General features: G+C 39.3%; 1 protein-coding gene across 25 annotated transcripts in view; it reads right to left on the bottom strand.

The window, feature by feature from the left end:
• The window catches only part of LOC139150367 (nesprin-1-like), a 209196-nt gene that overhangs the window by 57345 nt on the left and 132340 nt on the right, over positions 1 to 19511 (bottom strand). For 16 of the 25 annotated variants that reach the window (XM_070722691.1, XM_070722693.1, XM_070722696.1 and 13 more), the window contains 12 exons: positions 17537 to 17860; positions 16546 to 16866; positions 15716 to 16042; positions 14726 to 14904; positions 14133 to 14319; positions 13520 to 13828; positions 12673 to 12999; positions 11215 to 11523; positions 10230 to 10433; positions 9040 to 9165; positions 6431 to 8078; positions 326 to 5437 (listed from right to left, as the gene is read on the bottom strand). In XM_070722691.1, the coding sequence (XP_070578792.1) occupies positions 326 to 5437; positions 6431 to 8078; positions 9040 to 9165; positions 10230 to 10433; positions 11215 to 11523; positions 12673 to 12999; positions 13520 to 13828; positions 14133 to 14319; positions 14726 to 14904; positions 15716 to 16042; positions 16546 to 16866; positions 17537 to 17860 (9373 nt within the window). The remainder of the gene's footprint in view (positions 1 to 325; positions 5438 to 6430; positions 8079 to 9039; positions 9166 to 10229; positions 10434 to 11214; positions 11524 to 12672; positions 13000 to 13519; positions 13829 to 14132; positions 14320 to 14725; positions 14905 to 15715; positions 16043 to 16545; positions 16867 to 17536; positions 17861 to 19511) is intronic. The other 9 variants (XM_070722703.1, XM_070722702.1, XM_070722700.1 and 6 more) reach the window with 6 other exon arrangements.

Genomic DNA, 19511 nt, shown 5'->3' on the forward strand with positions numbered 1-19511 from the left:
TATGGTAGACTTCACTGAGGAATCTCCAAGGATAAAAATCATAATGAATTATGGGAAATCTACATGTATAGTACTGTGCCCTTGGTCTCTAAGAAAGCATTCAAACAAATAGAGCAAGCTTACATTCTTCTAAAATGAATAAAATATCTTATCTACAGAAAAATAACTTGCATTGAATGCAAGCTATAATCTAACTCAATCTTATGTTGACTTTTAAAGAGATAAATCCAATATATAATATGCTTATAGTTGACAGGATTTTTACAGTATCACATTTTGTAACCAGGGTGTAAGCTGAACAGCTTCTAATTAGTTATATTCCTACCTTTGACTGGTTTCTCATCATCTGGCTGTCTTAGACTGACATCTAGAACACCTGCCTCCTGCCAGTCTATCTCTGTATGATCAACAAATGATCTCTCCGGCATGACTGGTTCTGGCATCTCTCTGTATATTATTGGTTGTTTCTCAGCAACCCTCCTGTCTGACACTGCTGAAATGTCACCTTTTTGGACTGAAATTGGAATTACATGCATTTTAGATGGAAGAGTTGATTGATCTTCCTTAACAGTAGCCACGTCAGCTTCCTCGGTTGGAAGCAAACGTGATGAGTGCTCCTCAGAAGGTAGATCAGTACCCACAGTGTAGACAGGCACACCAGAAGGAGAAGTTCTCGTGCTAGGTTCAGCAGAAGTGATATTAGAAGGTGCAGTGAGTTCAGAGGAAGGCAAGTCTGAAGTTTCAAGATTTACAGTAGTTGTCAAGTCTCCAGAGAGTTGAAGTGACAGTTCTTCAGAAGATTCAAGAGATGCATTAATGCTAGACTCAGGTGATACCTCAATGGTTGCTGCTTGGTACGCGGGAGGATGATTCTCCTTGGTTGGCATGATGGATGTTGGCATCTCACCTGTTTTCTGAGTTTCCACCTCAGGCCGAAATTCAGAAGACAGGTCAGCTGGGATGTTAGCTTTTGGTATTTGAGAAGCTGCAGAAGCAGGTATTTTGTCTGGCGTGGCATACGCAGACATCTTCCCCTTGGTTTTGTCAGTGACATCCTGGTATGCTTCACCAGAAATGAAAGCTTCCTGTTTTTCAACAGTAGCAAAAGCTGCCTCACCTGTTGCAATGGGTTTTGCTTCTTTGGGTGTGTCATGTTCTTCGGAGGTGCTTTCAAATGATGGGATTGCATGAGCCATTTGCGGTGAGAGGGTCTCTTTACCAGGTACAATGCCTGCAGGCATAGTCAATAATTTCTGTTTGGTCTGCGAGCCTGATAGAACACGTTCACCTTCCTGACTAGTGTCAACTTCTACAGGTGAAACATGTTCTTTCTCAGCTACATCATGACCTGCAGGCACCTCACCTGGTATTGCCATGTGTTGCGCAGGCTTGGATTCAGTATCAATAGCTTTTGACTCCTGCAATGCATAATCAAAATGGTGTATCTCTTCTACTGTATACCCTGTTTCTTCTTCACTATCTGGTAAATCTTTCTTCTCCAACACAACAGCACTGTCTATATCAGGCAAGAGTGAACCAAGGCCTGAATCTGGCCCAGCCTCTCCATATTTAATTAGTTCTTCCTTTTGAGTTAGTGATGGGGATGTTGATATTCTATCCTCTGGTTCTTCTGTACAAGTTTCTACTTTGCTGTTGTCAAACCTATCCTGTTCTTTGGCAAATGAAGGTTGTGCAATTTCCAAATGCCAGGATTCTGTGTTCATGCCTTCAACTTCAGGGGAAGACCTATGCAGCTGGCTAGTGCCTTCTGGCATGTAGATTTGACCAGGATGCTGGATCGGTTTACCTCTAACTTCATCAGGTCTGTCCCTGCCGAAGGCCAACAGATCTTCTTCATTCCAATTCTCTGCATTTGAAACTGAGTGTTCAGTGTCCAAATAATTTTGGTCAACGCTATGTTCAGTATTGATACTGTCAGGTTGCAGTTGTTGTACTTCTGGTTGCTCTATTGGTTTAGCTCTAACTTCATCAGGTCTGTCCCTGCCAAAAGCCAACAGATCTTCCTCACTCCAGTCCCCTGCCTTTGGAACTACCCGCTCAGTATCCATTGCATTTTGATTAACTATGAATTCAGTTTTTGTGCCATCCGCTTTGAGGTGTTCTTTTTCTGAATGCTGCATGGGTTCAGCTTTAACTTCATCAGGTCTCTCCTTGCCGAGGGCTAACAGGTCTTCCTCTCTCCAATTCTCAGTATTTGGAATTGATTGCTCAGTGTCCAAATCATTATGGACAACATGGTGTTCAGCTTTCATGCCATCAGGTTGCAGTTGATCTACTTCTGTATGCTCTGTTGGTTTAGCTCTAACTTCATCAGGTCTGTCCCTGCCAAGGGCCAAAAGATCTTCCTCACTCCAATTCTCAGCATTTGGGACAGACTGTTCAATGTCCAAGTCATTTTGGTCAACATCGTGTTCAATGTTTATGCTTTCAGGTTGCAGTTGTTCTACTTCTGGATGTTCTGTTGGTTTAGCTCTAACTTCATTAGGTCTGTCCCTACCAAAAGCTAAGAGATCTTCCTCACTCCCATCTTCTGCTTTTGGAATTGACTGTTCATTATCAAGAAAACTTTTCTCAACTTGGTATTCAGTTTTAATGCCATCTGCTTTACCTTGTTCTGCCTCTAGATGTTCTGTTGGTTTAGCTCTAGCTTCATCAGGTCTGTCCCTGCTAAAAGCCAAAAGATCTTCCTCACTCCAATCTTCTGCTTTTGGAATTGACTGTTCATTATCAAGAAAACTTTGGTCAACTTGGTATTCAGTTTTAATGCCATCTGCTTTACCTTGTTCTGCTTGTGGATGTTCTGTTGGTTTAGTTCTAACTTCATCAGGTCTGTCCCTACCAAAAGCCAAGAGATCTTCTTCACTCCAATTCTCTGCTTTTGGAACTGCTTGCACAATATCCAACATACTTTGATCAACTTGGTATTCAGTTTTTATCCCATCCCCTGTAAGCTGTTCTGCTTGTGGATGTTCTGTTGGTTTAGCTCTAACTTCATCTGGTCTGTCCCTGCCAAAAGCCAACAGGTCTTCCTCACTCCAGTCCTCTGCTTTTGGAATTGACAGCTCTTTATCAAGAGAACTTTGGTCAACATGGTATTGAGTCTTAACACCATCTGCTTTAAGTTGCTCTACTTGAGGATGCTCTACTGGTTTAACTTGAACTTCATCAGGTCTGTCCCTACCAAAGGACAAGAGATCTTCCTCATTCCAATCCTCTGCTTTTGGAACTGCCCACTCAGAATCCAAAGCACTTTGATCAACTTGATGTTCAATTTTTGTGCCATCTGCTTTAAGCTGCTCTGCTTGTGGTTGCTCTATTGGTTTAGCTCTCATTTCATCTGGTCTGTCCCTGCCAAAAGCCAACAGATCTTCCTCACTCCAGTCTTCCGCTTTGACGGAGAATTGTTTATTGTCTGCTCTACCTTCAGCTACCATGATCTGAGTTCCTACCATCTTGGCAACAGAAAGTTTATCGGGTTCATCTGTCTCTACTAGCTTTTCTTCTTCATCTGGTCTTTCTCGACCAAAAGCCAACAAATTCTCTTCATTCCAATCTTCATCAATGTCACTGCTCTTTCCCATTTTCAGTCTCTGTTCTTCCTTGGAACTGACAACAGATGTATCAACAGTGATACGTAGTGGTGATGTGTTCTCCAATATCTGTGGTGCAACTTTTTCCAGCTGTTCTTCTTTCTCCTCTACATTCAGGACCTGAGGATGGATCACCGTAACTCTCTTGCTTGAATCACATGGCTCTGTGTCTTTAGCCTGTTGTTCATTCACAGCTCCATTTTCAGTGAAATCGCCTTCCCCTGGTTTTGCTCTCTTAATTTCTGGTTCTTCTGTTCTGACAACAGTCATATGTTCCCTCTTCAAGTCAGGTTTTTCCTCTCCTGGTTGCATGATAGACTGTGGCTCCACAGGTGTTTCCTTGGTGTCTGCAAGCAACAAGTCCACCACCCTGCCATCTAATTCAGTTTCTACTGGAACTATTCCTGTGTCTATTACAGGCAGATGCTGGCCAACATCTACCAGTGAATCTGTCTGTTCACTCACATCACTTGATGCATCACTCACTTTTCTTCTTTTTACTGGTACTATCTCTGATTCATCAGGCTTTAGTTGGTATAATTCCTCCCTCAGTATTTCCTTCTCTTTGGCTGGGAACTCTTCAAATTTGTCTTTTTCTGAATCTTCCTGCTGCCTTTTACGATGTCTCTCAACATCATCAGATTTTGCATCCTCATCTAATATAAAGGATCCACTAACAACCTGTGTTTCTTCATCATCTTTAGTAACATCCACTTCTTCAGATTCCTGTAATGCAGTCGACTTTGGTAAAATGTACTCCTCCACTGAAAGTATACTTTCAGGAATATCTTCTGGAAATTGTTTTATTGAAATTTCAATCGCTCCTGATGGGAACTGTAGATTATTTGATATGTCTTCATCAATAACTGAGTCAGCATCTGACACATCACTTTCATCGTCCCTAGCGACATCAATTTCCTCAGATTCCCTTGATTCAGTTGTCTTTGGTAAAATGTACTCCTTCATTGGGTGCACACCTTCAGGAACATCCAATTGTTTTATTGGAATTTGAATTGCTCCTGATGGGAACTGTACATCACTTGTAGTATCTTCTTCAATGACAGAGTCAGCATCAGACACATCACTTTCATTATCTCTGGTGACATCAATTTCCTCTGATTCCCCTGATTCAGTTGTCTTTGGTAAAATGTACTCCTTCATTGGGTGCACACCTTCAGGAACATCCTCTGGAAATTGTTTTGTTGGAATTTGAATGGCTCCTGATGGGAACTGTACATCACTTGTAGTATCTTCTTCAATGACAGAGTCAGCATCAGACACATCACTTTCATCGTCTCTGGTGACATCAATGTCCTCTGATTCCCCTGATTCAGTCGTCTTTGGTAAAATGTATTCGTTTGTTGGAAGCACACTTTCCGGAATATCTTCTGGAAATCGCTTTATCGGAATTTGAATTGCTCCTGATGGTACCTGAAGATCCTTGGATGTGTCCTCTTCAGTAACTAAGTCAGTTTCTGAGTCTTCATCATTTGAATCCTGTTCTGAAGAATCTGGATTAAAGGACTCATCTACTGTTTCAGCTAAAACTCTATCTTCAACTTCTCTTGACTTTGGCAGCACTCCTTTGACTTTCCTTGGTTTTTCTTGTAAATCAGAGGTGTTATTATCAGTTCTTGCACCATATTTCTCTACTGACCAAGGAGTTTGATATTCCACATCCTCCATTGCCGCCTCTTCCAGAGTGTCTTGTTTTGCTTTCGTTACATTAGTCAGGGCTTCTGGATATAAAGTCTCATGACTGGGATATTCTGTAGTTATCATGTGTTCTTCACTGGTTTCAACCTTGTTTCCTTCAAGTTGTACACCTGTAATGATGATATTTGTGTTTTGCTCTTCTGGTGATATTTGTACACTGGTATTATCACCATTATCAGCCATGCTGGTCCTTGCTATCTCCCATGGCAAATGCTCCACTTTGATATTTTTCAGCTGTTCATCTGAACCTGATACATACCTTTCTGGCTCTCTCTCCAGCTTATTGGTGGTTGATACATCCTCATAAAGAGTAATTTCAAATTCTTTGCAAGGCACATTTTCCTCTGAAAGGACTAATGTCAATGGTCCTTTGTGTTCTACATGTATGGCATTTTCAGATCCCACCACCCTAGATATTGGAGAAGGCAATTCCTGCTCTACCACATACTCTAAACCAGGGCTAGTACCTGCAGATCTATCACCTACTTGTGGCTGACATTCAGCAAGGGCATTCCCTGCTGTTCTTTTGTCAACTCTGGTTGCAATGGGCCCTTTTTCAGGTGATTCATCTGCAGGTAGCTCTTCTGGTTCAATTTCCTGGGATTTATGAGGAACTTCTGATACAGAAAGAGTGCCTTCACTTCTATCATGCATAACTATGTCTTGCGTTAAAACACATGATCTGTTTTGCATCTGATCAGCAGCAATTGCATGCATTTCTGCAGGCGCAATGGTAGGGATGATGGTTTGTGGGGGCATTTCACCTTTTTCATATTCAACAACCTTTGTGTCCGAATCATCTTGCATAACTTCGATTTCACCGATTTTATTATAACTAGCTTCAGTACATACAAGGATATTTTTTCCTGGTTTTTTAGAACCAAAACACTTTTTTCCTTCTTGTGATTTACTCATATTTATTTCAGAGTCTGTTGGTTTGATGTTAATTAGTTCAAAGGAGTCAGTATCAAGTGAAGGTTCATGCAATTCATTATCGGAGGGACAGTCAGAAAAGTTGGTGCTAGGATGGACAGACTCATGCAAAGGAAGGGTGCTTGTGCAAGAGAAACCAGTGGAAGAGTCAACACCAGCATGCGTCTCACCTGGTTTTGCCTCTTGTTGCGTTCCTTTTCGAAGCTGCATTGGTTTGCCTAAGTTATAAGCGGGTTGCTTTGCATTCACTACTCTACTTCCTAAGTGCACAGGGCCTACTGTTACGACGTAGCGCTGCATCTTGGGCATTTCATATGCACTAATCTCACCTGGTTCACCTACGAGCCCTAATGAATCCTTTGCATCTGGTTTGTGGACGTCCATCTTTCTGTCTGGACTCACTTCTCTGGATGAGGATGGAGTACTGCCTCTTGAGCTGTCAGCAGCTTGTACCCTTTCAAGGCCTTTATCCAAGGATGTACTAGCTTTGACTGCACCTGATAAAATGTAAGCTGCTTTCTTGGGACCTTCACGTGGCAATCCAGCTTGAACACCTTCTTCCACAGTTTCAGGTCGTGGGTAATCAAATAGTGTTGCTTGAGATTCTTCATAAAGCTCAGGAGGAACATCAACAGGATTAACAGGCCCGAGACTCTGTGATTCATCAATGGGTTGTACAATGCTTTCACTCACAACATTGCCAGAGGCATCCATGACAACAAAAGTTCCAGGAGATGTTTTTTGCAGAATTGGCGATTCACCTCTTTTCCTCTCAGGACTGCTCTTCCTTGAACCATGTGGTGACCTCTCAGGGCTTCTATCAAGTCTCCAGCTGCTAGGAATGGTATCCGTCAGCTCTGCAGGTGCACTCTCATCTTGGTATGCTTGGCCAGGCCTCTGACCATTGCCTACACTTCCAGATCTTGAATGTACACCAGAATCATTGGTTTCTTCAGATGGCAATCTCATTCCCTTCATTATCTCTTCCCTTGCAAGTTCAGGCTTCGTGTGTGTAACTCCTGCATACTTCAGTGAATGTTCAGGTACTTGTCTGCCTGGAATGCCAGTGACAACCTCTAGAGGAAGAGACTGATCCAAGTCCATGGCTTCATCACCCTGATCAGCCTGTACTCCTTGAATAGGTCTTCCAACAACAAATCCTTTTGTTGCAGTAGCTGTTTCATATGATGGCTGTTCTCTTTGGATAGCTGTTGCCTTATCAGGTCGGTCTCTACCTAATGCCAGAATATCCTCTTCGTTGTATCCTTGTCCTGTCCATCTTATCTTATCCCTATCTACAACACCTTCCTCAACAGCTGTTGATGGTCTGTAAGTACCATGATGTTTTGCAAGTTCTTCAGGATGGAATTTTTGTTCTGCCTTGCCTGTATCGAATGTATCACTACCTATTGGAAGAACACCAGCTTCGCGATCAACGGCTTCATCCCCTACATCTTCCGGGTATGCCTTTCTGACAACCATTGTCCCTCTTACAAACTCTTCCTGAACTTTAGCCCCTTCTTGGCTGTCCCCAGGAACTACCCTTGTGATGACCTTGGCATTTGGATCTTGAACAAAGACAGTCTGGGTTTGAGGCATATCTTCTAACTTGTCTGCCTCCTGCTCAGTGGGTTCAAGAGGTGCTACCCTTGTCTCATAACCTACCATGGAGAGGGGCTCATTGAGGTCTGGGAAGAAATTTTCAAAGGCAGCTCTCCTAACAGCAGCCCTATCTGCAGCCATTTGGTAGAGTTCCTCAGTCTTTACATTGATGGCCTCAATTTCATCCTCGTAACTCCGTACCTCAGCTCTTAAAGCCTGCAAGAATGATCAAAGTGATTGTACACAAATTAGTAAAGCTCCTTTGCACTTTCCAAATGCCTCTCCATTCAGACTGAAGCCTGGAATGCACAATTTAGTTTCAAGATGAACTTGATTAAGTATCTGACTCATCTACGGTGATTTGTACATTTCCTTGGAAAATCAGTCTTAATGAAGAGGCGAGATTCCAAAACCTAACAAAAATTCAAACTTTTTGTAAAACAAAGTGGGATGTAGCAAAACATGATATGGATGATGAAGAGATCAAGAAAATATGAATCAGTTTGTAGAAATGGGCAAGATATCCCAAGAAGCTCAAAGTTTACCACATGGCTGTTAGTATGTAGAAAGATGAACCTGCCAAGCCATGGACATTAAGTGATGCAAGCCAGGTTGGAAAGCAGTGTGATGTACTTGCACGCACATACAAATTGAAAATGATATGGAAATGTATGGCACGCTGATAGCAAAACTTCATGGTCAAATTTTGATCTAAGATTGTAGAAGGTATGAATACAGAATGGGATGATTTTCAAAACTGTGAAGATCTAATAAAAAGCCATAATTGCAAAACATGGCACACAGCAGCAAAGCAAATTAATGAATTGTTAATTTTACTTATCATTGCCAGCATTTTTTGTGATCAGCTTGATCTTTTCCTTAAAAGTGTCAAATTTTACAATTTCTAAATAAGATTTATTGTGTCTACAGCATTTCCTTTGCCAATGTTTTGAAAAAGTGTACAAATTGGTTTTTGAAAGTGTACAAATTGGCTTTTGAAGCTGTGCATTTCTGGGAATGGTGCATTGCCATTGAGTGCTTTTAAAAACACAGCAAATGCTAAAATGCAAAACAAACTGCTTAAAGCCCCAGAAATATGTGGTCATTTTGAACTTTTGAGACAAAAACTCAGTTTATTTTCCATTGTTTTAGCCCACACGCCTGCAGATAGACATACATCATGTTCAGCTAATTGTTTCTTCAGACTTTCTAGACTGGTTGGTGCCACCGGAGTGGCATTCAATTTCTCCTGGATCTCTTTGATACGTGCAGTCAGTCTATCTACTTCAGTATCATACTCTTCCTGTAGGATTAATGAGTAAGGAGTTTACGAATTTAGTGGACCAGGTGTACGATTACAAGCTTGGAAAATCAAACACCTTTGAACTCCACACTCCATGTGCTGTAGAGAGAGACTCTAAATTGAAGTTGTAAAACACTGTAGGCTGGAAATTGTTTTTATAATGATCCTTTAATTACAATTGCAAGATAGAAAGGTAGAGTATTCTTTGAATGGATGGGAAAAGAGTATTTTAATTTAAAAGATAGCATTAGAGTAGGATAAATCTCTGGAGAGGAATGAAAGTAAGAAAAAGTCTGTTATCAGACAAAGTGACACATATTCCAATAGTCAACATTACACAACAAGAACCACATGTTTTTCATCCCTTTTTCACTCAAACTGACTAACATTCTTTGAAGAATACCAGCAATCTTGAAAAATTTAATAACTTTACATTCTCATTCATGGACAATATGAAAGACATGTATACACAAACTACAATATGAACAGGCATGATACAAAAACTGTTGAATTTTGTGTTGATTTATCATGTGTCAATGACAAGACAACAGAAGAATAACAAAAGAAAAAGTAGGACTATAGGATAGACAGAGGTTAAGATATCTACAAAGAATTTACCTTTATGATAGAAGGGGTACAATTTACAAATTACAGACATTAAGTGTGACGCCTACAATATTTTACCACACTACAACAGCAAAGAGTGCAGAAACAAAGACCAAATACAAAGGAAAGTAAAATTAACGGCAAATTATCACCACAAGATTACAAGCAACAGTAAGAACACAATAGTCCATATTGAAATATATCATGCACAACATCATGAGTTAACTCAACCACAGTTGTTAGAGATAGACACCATCAAATTAGATTTTCAAAGAAGAAAGTTCAGGAAAGCCACAACTAGAGTAACAAACACCACACTGAACAGCAAGAATCATGGTTAAACAAAGGTACATACACTTGAGATACCATAGTAGGTTATTTGTAGTGTGCAGTAATACAGTCACATCAATAACATATACAAAAACATACATTCTGATAACAATTGGGCTATATTTTACCTGTTTGTTTACAGCTTCTCGGAGCATTTGTTTATGATCTGTGATAGCTTCTTCCAGCTTGGCTATATCCTCTTCCATCTTTTGTTGTGCAGGATCTTCAGGTTGGATAATATCAATGTTATCTAGTGAGGCTGTTACTTCTTTTTTCTTGTCTGACAAGTCACGTAATCTGTCTTTGTAGACCTCAAGCTTTTCTGATAGTTGCTGTTTCAAATAAGAGAATTAAGCAAATCTTGATAAGGCACCCAGATTCACAACTTCAAAAGACAGCACAGCCAATTAAATACATGATCAGAAAATCTCAAGTACAAGCTTCTGAGTACATTGGTTTCTAAATTTCTCCATTTGAAGTGCTTCCTGATATGTCTTTTTATTTCTCAGTTATTACTTCCAATTAATTTGATTGAAAGTAAAAAATCTCCTTTAACTGGATTTATCTTTAGGGGCATAAAAAGTGGTCAGAAAGTGGCTGAGTAGCACACTTTAAAGACTAAACATGGCAGAAGTTTCAATATTTTCAAACATTTACACAAAAATTTAAAAATTAGGTTTTTCGACAGGACAAACTATGATACTATATTTACAAAGAAAATGATAGTTATCAAAGATTTCCATATATGACTGATATAAAAAGGCCACCACAGGAACTTTAATTACACATCACTGTTAACAGGCTCACAGTATCAAAAGACGAGTACGGTCAGCTAGATTTGTCTCATTAATATTCCTAATTTGACAACAGAGCTACCACTCAAATTCTGCTAGGAAACTGCTGCTTTTGAGTATTCAGTTTATTTTCTAAATCCATGTTTTGAACATGATCACATAACACTGTGTTTAATACACACAGACAAGCTTGATCAAAGCAATAATAATCCAGCATAATTTTCATTTAAACATGGAGATGGCAAGACTAGTAGCACTTAGGCACCTGTACTTCCTTCTCATTATTTGGTTTGATTTTTTTCCAGCAGTGTGAACTTACTTTGTGAATCTGAAATTGTTCTCTGAGTTCCTTTTCATCAAGACCAGGGTCAAAAAGTACGTTCTTCACATGCTCAATCCCTTCCTGAAGATCAGCAACTTCCTTGTCACATTCCGCCCACTTCCTGGTCTTTTCTTTCAAGACAGTCACCCGCTGGGCGGCAACATCTTCCAAGTTCTTGGCATGTTCTGAGATATCTGCTGTTTTCTCTTGAAGTTCATCAGCTGTGAACATGTGAGACAGCTTCTCAGTGGTTGCTTTCAGAAGAGCTATCTTGTTCTCAACTGGAGCAGATTCTTCTAAGACAACCTAATGATGACAGAAAACGACAGAGAAACTAAGTCACTTCTACTCCAAGATCGAGTTTGTGGTGTAACAGTGTAACGCCTCTCCTGGTGGAACACTAGTGCAATGAAATGTACCATTATTTATACAGTGCTATTAAAGTGAAAGGATTAATCGAAAGATATAATACACCACTATATATTTCAATTATAATGATTAGCGCTCTGAGTCATTTACACCCAATAGTTGTTGATCTTTAGGTTTCTTTTGACATTAAAAAGTAGCTTAAAGATTGAATCAGCACAAAAAGTGTAATGTAAATGGATAGAGTAAAGAGCTATATGATATTGATTTAAAATAAACTGTAATAAGGGTAAACCAAAAAACCCTGATAGTAGACAGTAAATACTCTTAAAAATTCTTATCAAATAAATGTAATTAAGGTCTACATGCATGAATTCAGAGAACAAAATGTATCTCGAGTCTGTATCACAAATTACTGTATAGGAACAACTTTCTTGAACAGGAAGTAAACTTGAATTTCAAGTTTAATTTAACAATATTTGCTATGAATATCTGTTACATCTGAGAACAGCCTCAGTTGGCTCTGTAATTAGACATGCACTGGATTTCTTTTCACAAATTATCAAGCCCAGTGAAGGATCAAACTGTTTCAATATGGTGGCAAGGACCAATTATTTTGTGGTTTCTAGGCAAAATTTTCAGGAAACTTTGAGCCTATTGATTATGAAGTAGTTTTTCCTGATTGAAACACTACATGACTGTGTAACACTTGAAAATTGCCAGTTGCCCTTGTCAATTGGTTGTAGGGTGTGTGCTGCTAGTTATTGGCTCAAAGCCAATATGGCAACATTGTGAAAGGTCAAAAGACAAGAACCCCCTAGCCAGTCAAATCCCCTTGTCAATCTTTTCATATTTATTAGACAAAAGGAAGTAAACTCATGACAAAAGATTTGCAGATGTTTTCTTTCCTAAGGAGCGAGGTTTACAGTAAACTGTGTTGCAGCTACTGTCTGAAATATCATTGATAATTCATAATACAGCACTACATTTTTTCCTTTCATTTACATAGTCATAGAGAATGGCTATGCTTTGCAATTTAATGTCAACTGACCTACCAGACACAAGTTACGTGTCAAGCATGATCCTTACCTGATGGGTTTTCAGTTGGTCTTGGAGGTCACTCAGTGACCCAGTCTCAATCTTGGACGTGACCACAGGAGCACCTTTCTCTATCCATTGTCCCACAAACTCCATGGTCTCCTGATACTCGTCCCACATCACAGCGCCTTCTTCCAGTTTGGCATTCTTCAGCTCTGCACTGTGCTGGAGTTCAGCATGTCTATGTTGGAGCGCAGCAATGGTTGCTACGATGGCTTGTCTCTCGTCTTCATTTTGGGTCTGGTCAGTGATGACTTGTGCCTGATCCTGCAGCTCGTCTACATTTTGCTGTATTTCATCCAGATCATGGAAGACCTCCTGTGAGATAAGATCACAGCAAATAAAAGTCCATAATTTGGTGTTTGCAATATTGTATTCAGTTCATTACATAATATCAAGTTCTCACATGCTTATTTTATGACAAAATACAAGAGGTTTTCAAACAACAATTCAAATAATTTAACACACAACCCTATTTTAATAATGTACCGGTACACCTACCATATATAATATGGTGAACCAGACATGCAAGAAAACCAGAAAGCAAGCTCTAAATATTATCTAACATTTATCAACAGATGCCTTACTGTGGCTGTGTGAAATTTCATATTAAATGCTGACAATCTCCTCGAAACACCACTCTGCCATTTAAGTACCACATCGAAACATCAGGAATATTAGCAAATTTTTTCAATACGCATAGAAAGATTAGCAATGATTTGTACTGCGCTCTTTAGCTCCCTTTTCAACATACTAGAATAAAATCTCAATAAAAGACATAAGTTAGGAGTGATATTTCTCAAGTCATTATTTCTTTTCGTTCACTAAGTATACTGACCTTATGAGCTTTCGCATCATCTGGAATGCTGACAATATCTTCATCTATTTTTTCCTGTGTTTCTTGCAATCTATTCTCCACAGCACCCAGATTGCCTACAAACAGCTCCCTAAGAGTCTTTGCCTCGGCTAGGTTGTCTTCTTTTTCACTCAGCTTGGTGGTAACATCTTTCTGAACAGCTTCCAGTTTGTCAATTTTTTCCTGAATTTCCTGTGGTATGGTGGCTGCCTTGGCTGAGTATTTCTTTTCTTGCATCTTGGTTGTTTTTGCCACATCCTGCACCTTGACGATCACTGCTTCTTCCAATTGCTGGTGAAGCAAAAAACATGACGGGTGTTGGTAGCATTCTAAGAGATCACACAATGTCGCACTTTATTATTGCATAACTTATATCTTGATGATAAGAAACTGCACAAAATTTGTGTAATCTGAATAGTGACAAAATACCACACATGGGTTCCAAAGAAGATAACAGATTTCTGGACTTTACATAACCAACCACATATTCATGATATTTTGTTTGATATTCTTGTCCAGCTGATAAGAAAACACTTCACTTCAGTAATGATATTACAAAAAGACATATTGTATCTCTTAAATTTGAAAATCTCACCTTTCTCTCTGCAAGTTTCCTGTCAACATCAGCAGGGTATGGTCCAATACTGACATCAAGAACATTAATGTTTTCTTTGGTCTGTTGTACATAATCCACTGCTTCAACAACTTCCGCCTTAAACTGTTCTCTGTCAGCAAGTTCTTTCTCAATAGCTTGCTGTGTTTCACCAGCTTTTGTTTGTAATCTGAATATTCACATTGAAATCAGCAGTCAGTAGAGCTTGGATAGTAATGTTGTATATTTGAGTGAGTATGAATGTTAGATTAGGTAAGAACCTTGCAACGCCATACAAACAACAAAGTAGATAGAACACCATCATGAATGATTCTCTCTCCACTGTCCGATAAAAGACGACACATTAAGTACTTCAAACTTGGCCAACACTTGGCAAAAAACTTGACCCTTAACCTGACTTCTTATGACATGATTTTCTGAAAGTATTCTGTATTGAATGTATAGTCATATTATACTCCCATCACTTCATAACAAACAACTTTCTTTTTCCTCTGTACTTGAAAAAACTAACAGTGAACAGAAAGCCATGGTAGAGATTGATCAACATGAATGACTGTCAAAGCATTTCCACTCACTCTTCAATCTTGAGTTGTAGTTTCTTGATGTCCTCTTCAACTGGAAGTCTTTCCTCCACTGGGGATTCAGCAGCAGCTATAGCCTTCCTGGTGTCCGCAACACTTTCTTGGAGTGCATCCGCAGCTTTCTTCACCGCCTCAAGTTTTGTGTTGGCACTGGCAGCAGACTCTACAGCAACCTGTTCAAGAAATTACATGATTATGTTACTTGCTCTTCAGCTTTTGTACTATGATCATAAAATGTAATACTGTCAAAGATTTCTGTGAAAGATACACCACACATCTGTGCAATCTTGTCACCAATACAAAATTCCCAAGAAGGGAATATTCCTTAACCTATTCACCCCAATTCAGCGTAAACAGGTCCATAGTCACCATGGATAAAAATAGGTTTGGGTCAATCCATTGGCGTTGGAAGGGTTAAACATAACTCAATGATGTGTTTAGATCTGTCATGGCAACAAAATGCAGATACATCAGATTATTAGTTTGTCACATCTCTATGATTTTTCCATACAAGTTGCATCAAAGGCACTGTTCCATAAAATACTTTAGGATCATGAACAGGAGTCGTAAATTTGAACAGTCCGCAACAACTAGTTCTGGGAGCCCGACAAACACATTGTCATGTTAAACGTTGGCAACACACACCTGGGAAACTTTGGTGGTGAATTATACATGTGCTAGTATACACAGGCATGTAGACATAATTTGGATCGTTATGTGGATTTGAATATAAATTTAGTTACAGGATTTGGGGTTTTATAACTCCATGACAATTTAGATTCAGAATTCGAATGGTATGATAAATATGTAGATGTATCCAAGTGCACAAATCATAAACAAATAAAAGAAAAAATGTGATGACCAGAAGAAGCTTGCGTGACCAAAAAATAGTACATTGCTAAAATCATGACTTCGCATTTAATAGCCAAGCATAAAAAAACTGATCACTCAAAATAAAATGCACAAAAAATAAATCATAATTGCCTGTGCAGAATGGAGATCTTGTGTAAGTTGTTGACTTGGTACTGTTTCCACGGTGATGGCCGGAATGGATTGTTCAGTACTGGTGACAAAGTCTGTGGCTTGTTCAAGGGCTTCCTGATATTGCAGCCATTGTTGGACACATTCTTGCAAGACTTGGCTCTGTTTTGTGGCATTATCGTTGACCTCTGACCAGGGTTGTTGTATCTCTTCAATCTTCTTCTTAACTGCTTCTTGGCCAGCCTCATTGCCGTCCGCGGAAAGTTGCTGGGCTTTAGTTTCTAATGCCCTGACTGGGTCCTCAAAAGATTTCAATTCTGCTATGTATTGCTGCACGAAAACAGAGACGCCATGCAAGCCGATAGTGAATACATAATTGTACATGCACATTAAGCCAACAAAAAATTCCTCAGACATTTAAATAAAAGAAACATGACCTTCCACAGAAAACAAGCTTTTCATCTTAAAAAGTGATGAGATGCATACACTTTGAGTTCAAATGTGATTAATCAAGTCAAAACAAAATAAATGTCTATCTGGTGTCATCTGCCAATCACTATCACACTTATCTGTAAATCAATTTGCCATCTCACTATTTGGGAGAAGTAAATCGATATAATGCTTCTCTATTTATCTATCAACCTATGGACCCATTGAAGTGTATCTACGTCTAGATATTCAACTCTCAAAGAATATGTCATTGAAGATGAAGTGTATAATTTAAAGCAAGGAAGTAGTTCATTTCTTCTTTACAAATTGAAATGCAGCTAACAGACATTTATTTATACTTTCAAGATTTCATTACTGTTTGGGAACCGGGATCAAGGACATACCTTGTGCTTCTCGTCAGCCTTTGTAGCACCCTCCAATGTTGGTTCTAAAGTTACGACAGCTTTCTCGGCTACGTTATGGATGCCTTCTGCAGTGGAAGCCACTTCAGCTTGGAAAGTTTCCCAGTTTTCGATGTGGTGTTGCATTTTCTCTTCCTTCTCCGCTGCAGCTGCCAGTATGTTGTTCATCTCAGCATTTAATGTGTTCAGTTTCTCCTTCATCACTCGTTTCTCATCGGGGGTCAGGGATGCCGACATCTGGCCGGCAAGTTCCACGGCTTCATCCAGCATGTCTTGGCAGCTGTTGTCGTGGCTAAAGAATGCCTAGAGTATATATGTAAGAACGGGAAGCTGTAAGTCAGTTTTTATGATCATCTTTTATCAGCCTGTGGAAATTGCTTTCTTGCAAAATCCTATCATTAAAGTAGTACATTTATCTGAACCAATGGGTGGTTTAAATTGCCAATAGCAAATTGTTCATCTTTCAAGGACAACCAATAATTTCAGTATTGAAAGTTTCAATCTCTTATCAACATTTAGAAATTACTGTCCTGTGACATCACATCATGAAGTAGCACAAAGTGAGATATTTTTATTAACTGTCTACAGTAAATTGTTTATCTCTTAAAGGAAGACTAATAATTTGGTTTTACTGAAAAAGTTTCCATTGTGTGTATACAGCTGATGTTTTAATACTGCACACATCCAAAGAAAGCCTTTCCAAAATGAACAAAGGGAGGGTCATTTACCCTGACTTGTACTGCCATGTCATGAAGTCTGCCAATATAACTAAGTCATGGCATAAATCAATCCATTCTCTGTAATTTTACTGCTAAAGACACAAAACTCTTTCTTCTTTCCCTACATATTGATGTTCCTTGACAACAATGACGTACACTGTGGCTGAGTCAGGGTGTGTGTTGGTAATTTGTTATGGAGATAAAGTTGGTACCAATGAAACCTTATTCTCCATTTCTGAACACCTTATACGTACCTTATGGTCAGCTAATTGTGCAGGCAACTTTTCATAGTCTGCTCCATCTTCACCTTCATGTAATTTCTGACTGGCTTTGTCAAGCCACATTCCCACATCTTCCACAACTTTCTGATACTGGTCTCTGGTAGCAATGGCTGCCTCAAGATCAGCTCTCTTGACTTTCAGTGCATTCCTGAGCTCACTTTGTCTCTTCTCAATGGCGTCTAGCTGCTCCTGAACTTCAGGGGGAATCTCTTCTCCCATCTCAGCAAACTTTGCTCTGATGGAATCAGCCAGTTGCTGTAGTCGCTGTAGTTCCTTCTCTGTCTCATTTTCAAATGCCTGCGGAAGAAATCTTTTTCAGTGAAAATTTTTCCTTTTATTATGAGAGAGCAGTAATGAACAAAATCCCCCTTGAAGATAATACTTAGAAAACTCTAAATTCTATCAATGTGGAGATAGCAATCTTGGAACTTGAACAACTAGCTTCAGAGAATCTCATAACTACATTTATTTTCAAAACAGAAAGCTGAAGTAAACCTTGATCCACAAGGGATAGATGTGTACTGTTGTTTCAGCAGGATGATATTGTTTCATTTTGTTTGTGTCAGACTATTCAACAAGTCATCGTTGATGACACAGTCCCCACTTGTTAATGGGTGCTTTGATTACAGGTCCTCAGAGAGGATAGAGTCCTCTTCATTAGGTCTGTGATAAAATACTTTTGAATAAATTCGCTTGATACATGTCTGAGTTGTAGTTCAGGACATGAAAAAATCGTAATAAAATGGCCACATGGTGGCCATAATGGATCGAATCACAAAACAAATCAATGTCATTTGTATGACATACGGTAGGTCAATGTCCTTGTACCAACTTTGATTAAAATTGGTTGAAATATGCCTGAGTTATGGCTTTGTACATGAAAAAATCATAACAAAAAGGCCGCACAGCAGCCATATTGGATCGTATCACAAAACAAATTAACATGCATATGTATGACATTGGTCAATCTCCTTGTACCAACTTTGAATAAATTTGCTTGATATATGTCTGAGTTATGGTTCTGGACATGAAAAAACGTAATAAAATGGCCACACGGCGGCCATATTGGATCATATCACAAAACAAGTCAATGTGCATGTGTATGACATAGGTTGATGTCCTTGTACCAACTTTGAATAAAATTGGTTGAGATATGCCTGAGTTATGGCTCTGTACATGAAAAAATCGTAACAAAATGGCCGCACGGCGGCCATATTGGATCGTATCACAAAAAAAATTGATGTGCATAGCTATGACATTGGTCAATGTCCTTGTACCAACTTTGAATAAAATCTGTAGAAACATGCCTGAGTTATGGCTCTGTACATGAAAAAATCCTAATAAAATGGCCGCCTGGTGGCCATATTGGATTGTATTACAAAACAAATTGATGTGCATATGTATGACATAGGTCAATGTCCTTGTACCAAGTTTGAATATAATCGGTTGAGATATGCCTGAGTTATGGCTCTGTACATGAAAAAATCGTAACAAAATGGCCGCACGGCGGCCATATTGGATCATATCACAAAAAGAATTGACATGCATATCTATGACATTGGTCAATGTCCTTGTACCAACTTTGAATAAAATCAGTTGAAAGATGCCTGAATTATGGCTCTGTACATGAAAAAATCGTAATAAAATGGCCGCCTGGCAGCCATATTGGATCGTATCACAAAACAAATCGACGTGCATCTGTATGACATATGAAGTAATCCTTGTACCAAGTTTGAATGAAATCGCTTTGGGCATCTCTGAGATATCTGCGTGAACGGACGCACGCACGCACGGACGCACGCACGCACGCACGCACACACGCACGGACACGACCAAACCTATAAGTCCCCCCGGATGGTGTCCGTGGGGACTAAAAAAGGCGCTTGCGCAGATGTGGAATGCTAAAAGTAAGCAGTGAACTTTCTGAAAAGGTAAAAATATAAAGATA

Source organism: Ptychodera flava, chromosome 14 (genome assembly GCF_041260155.1).
Source record: "Ptychodera flava strain L36383 chromosome 14, AS_Pfla_20210202, whole genome shotgun sequence".
NCBI classification, from domain to species: Eukaryota; Metazoa; Hemichordata; class Enteropneusta; family Ptychoderidae; genus Ptychodera; species Ptychodera flava.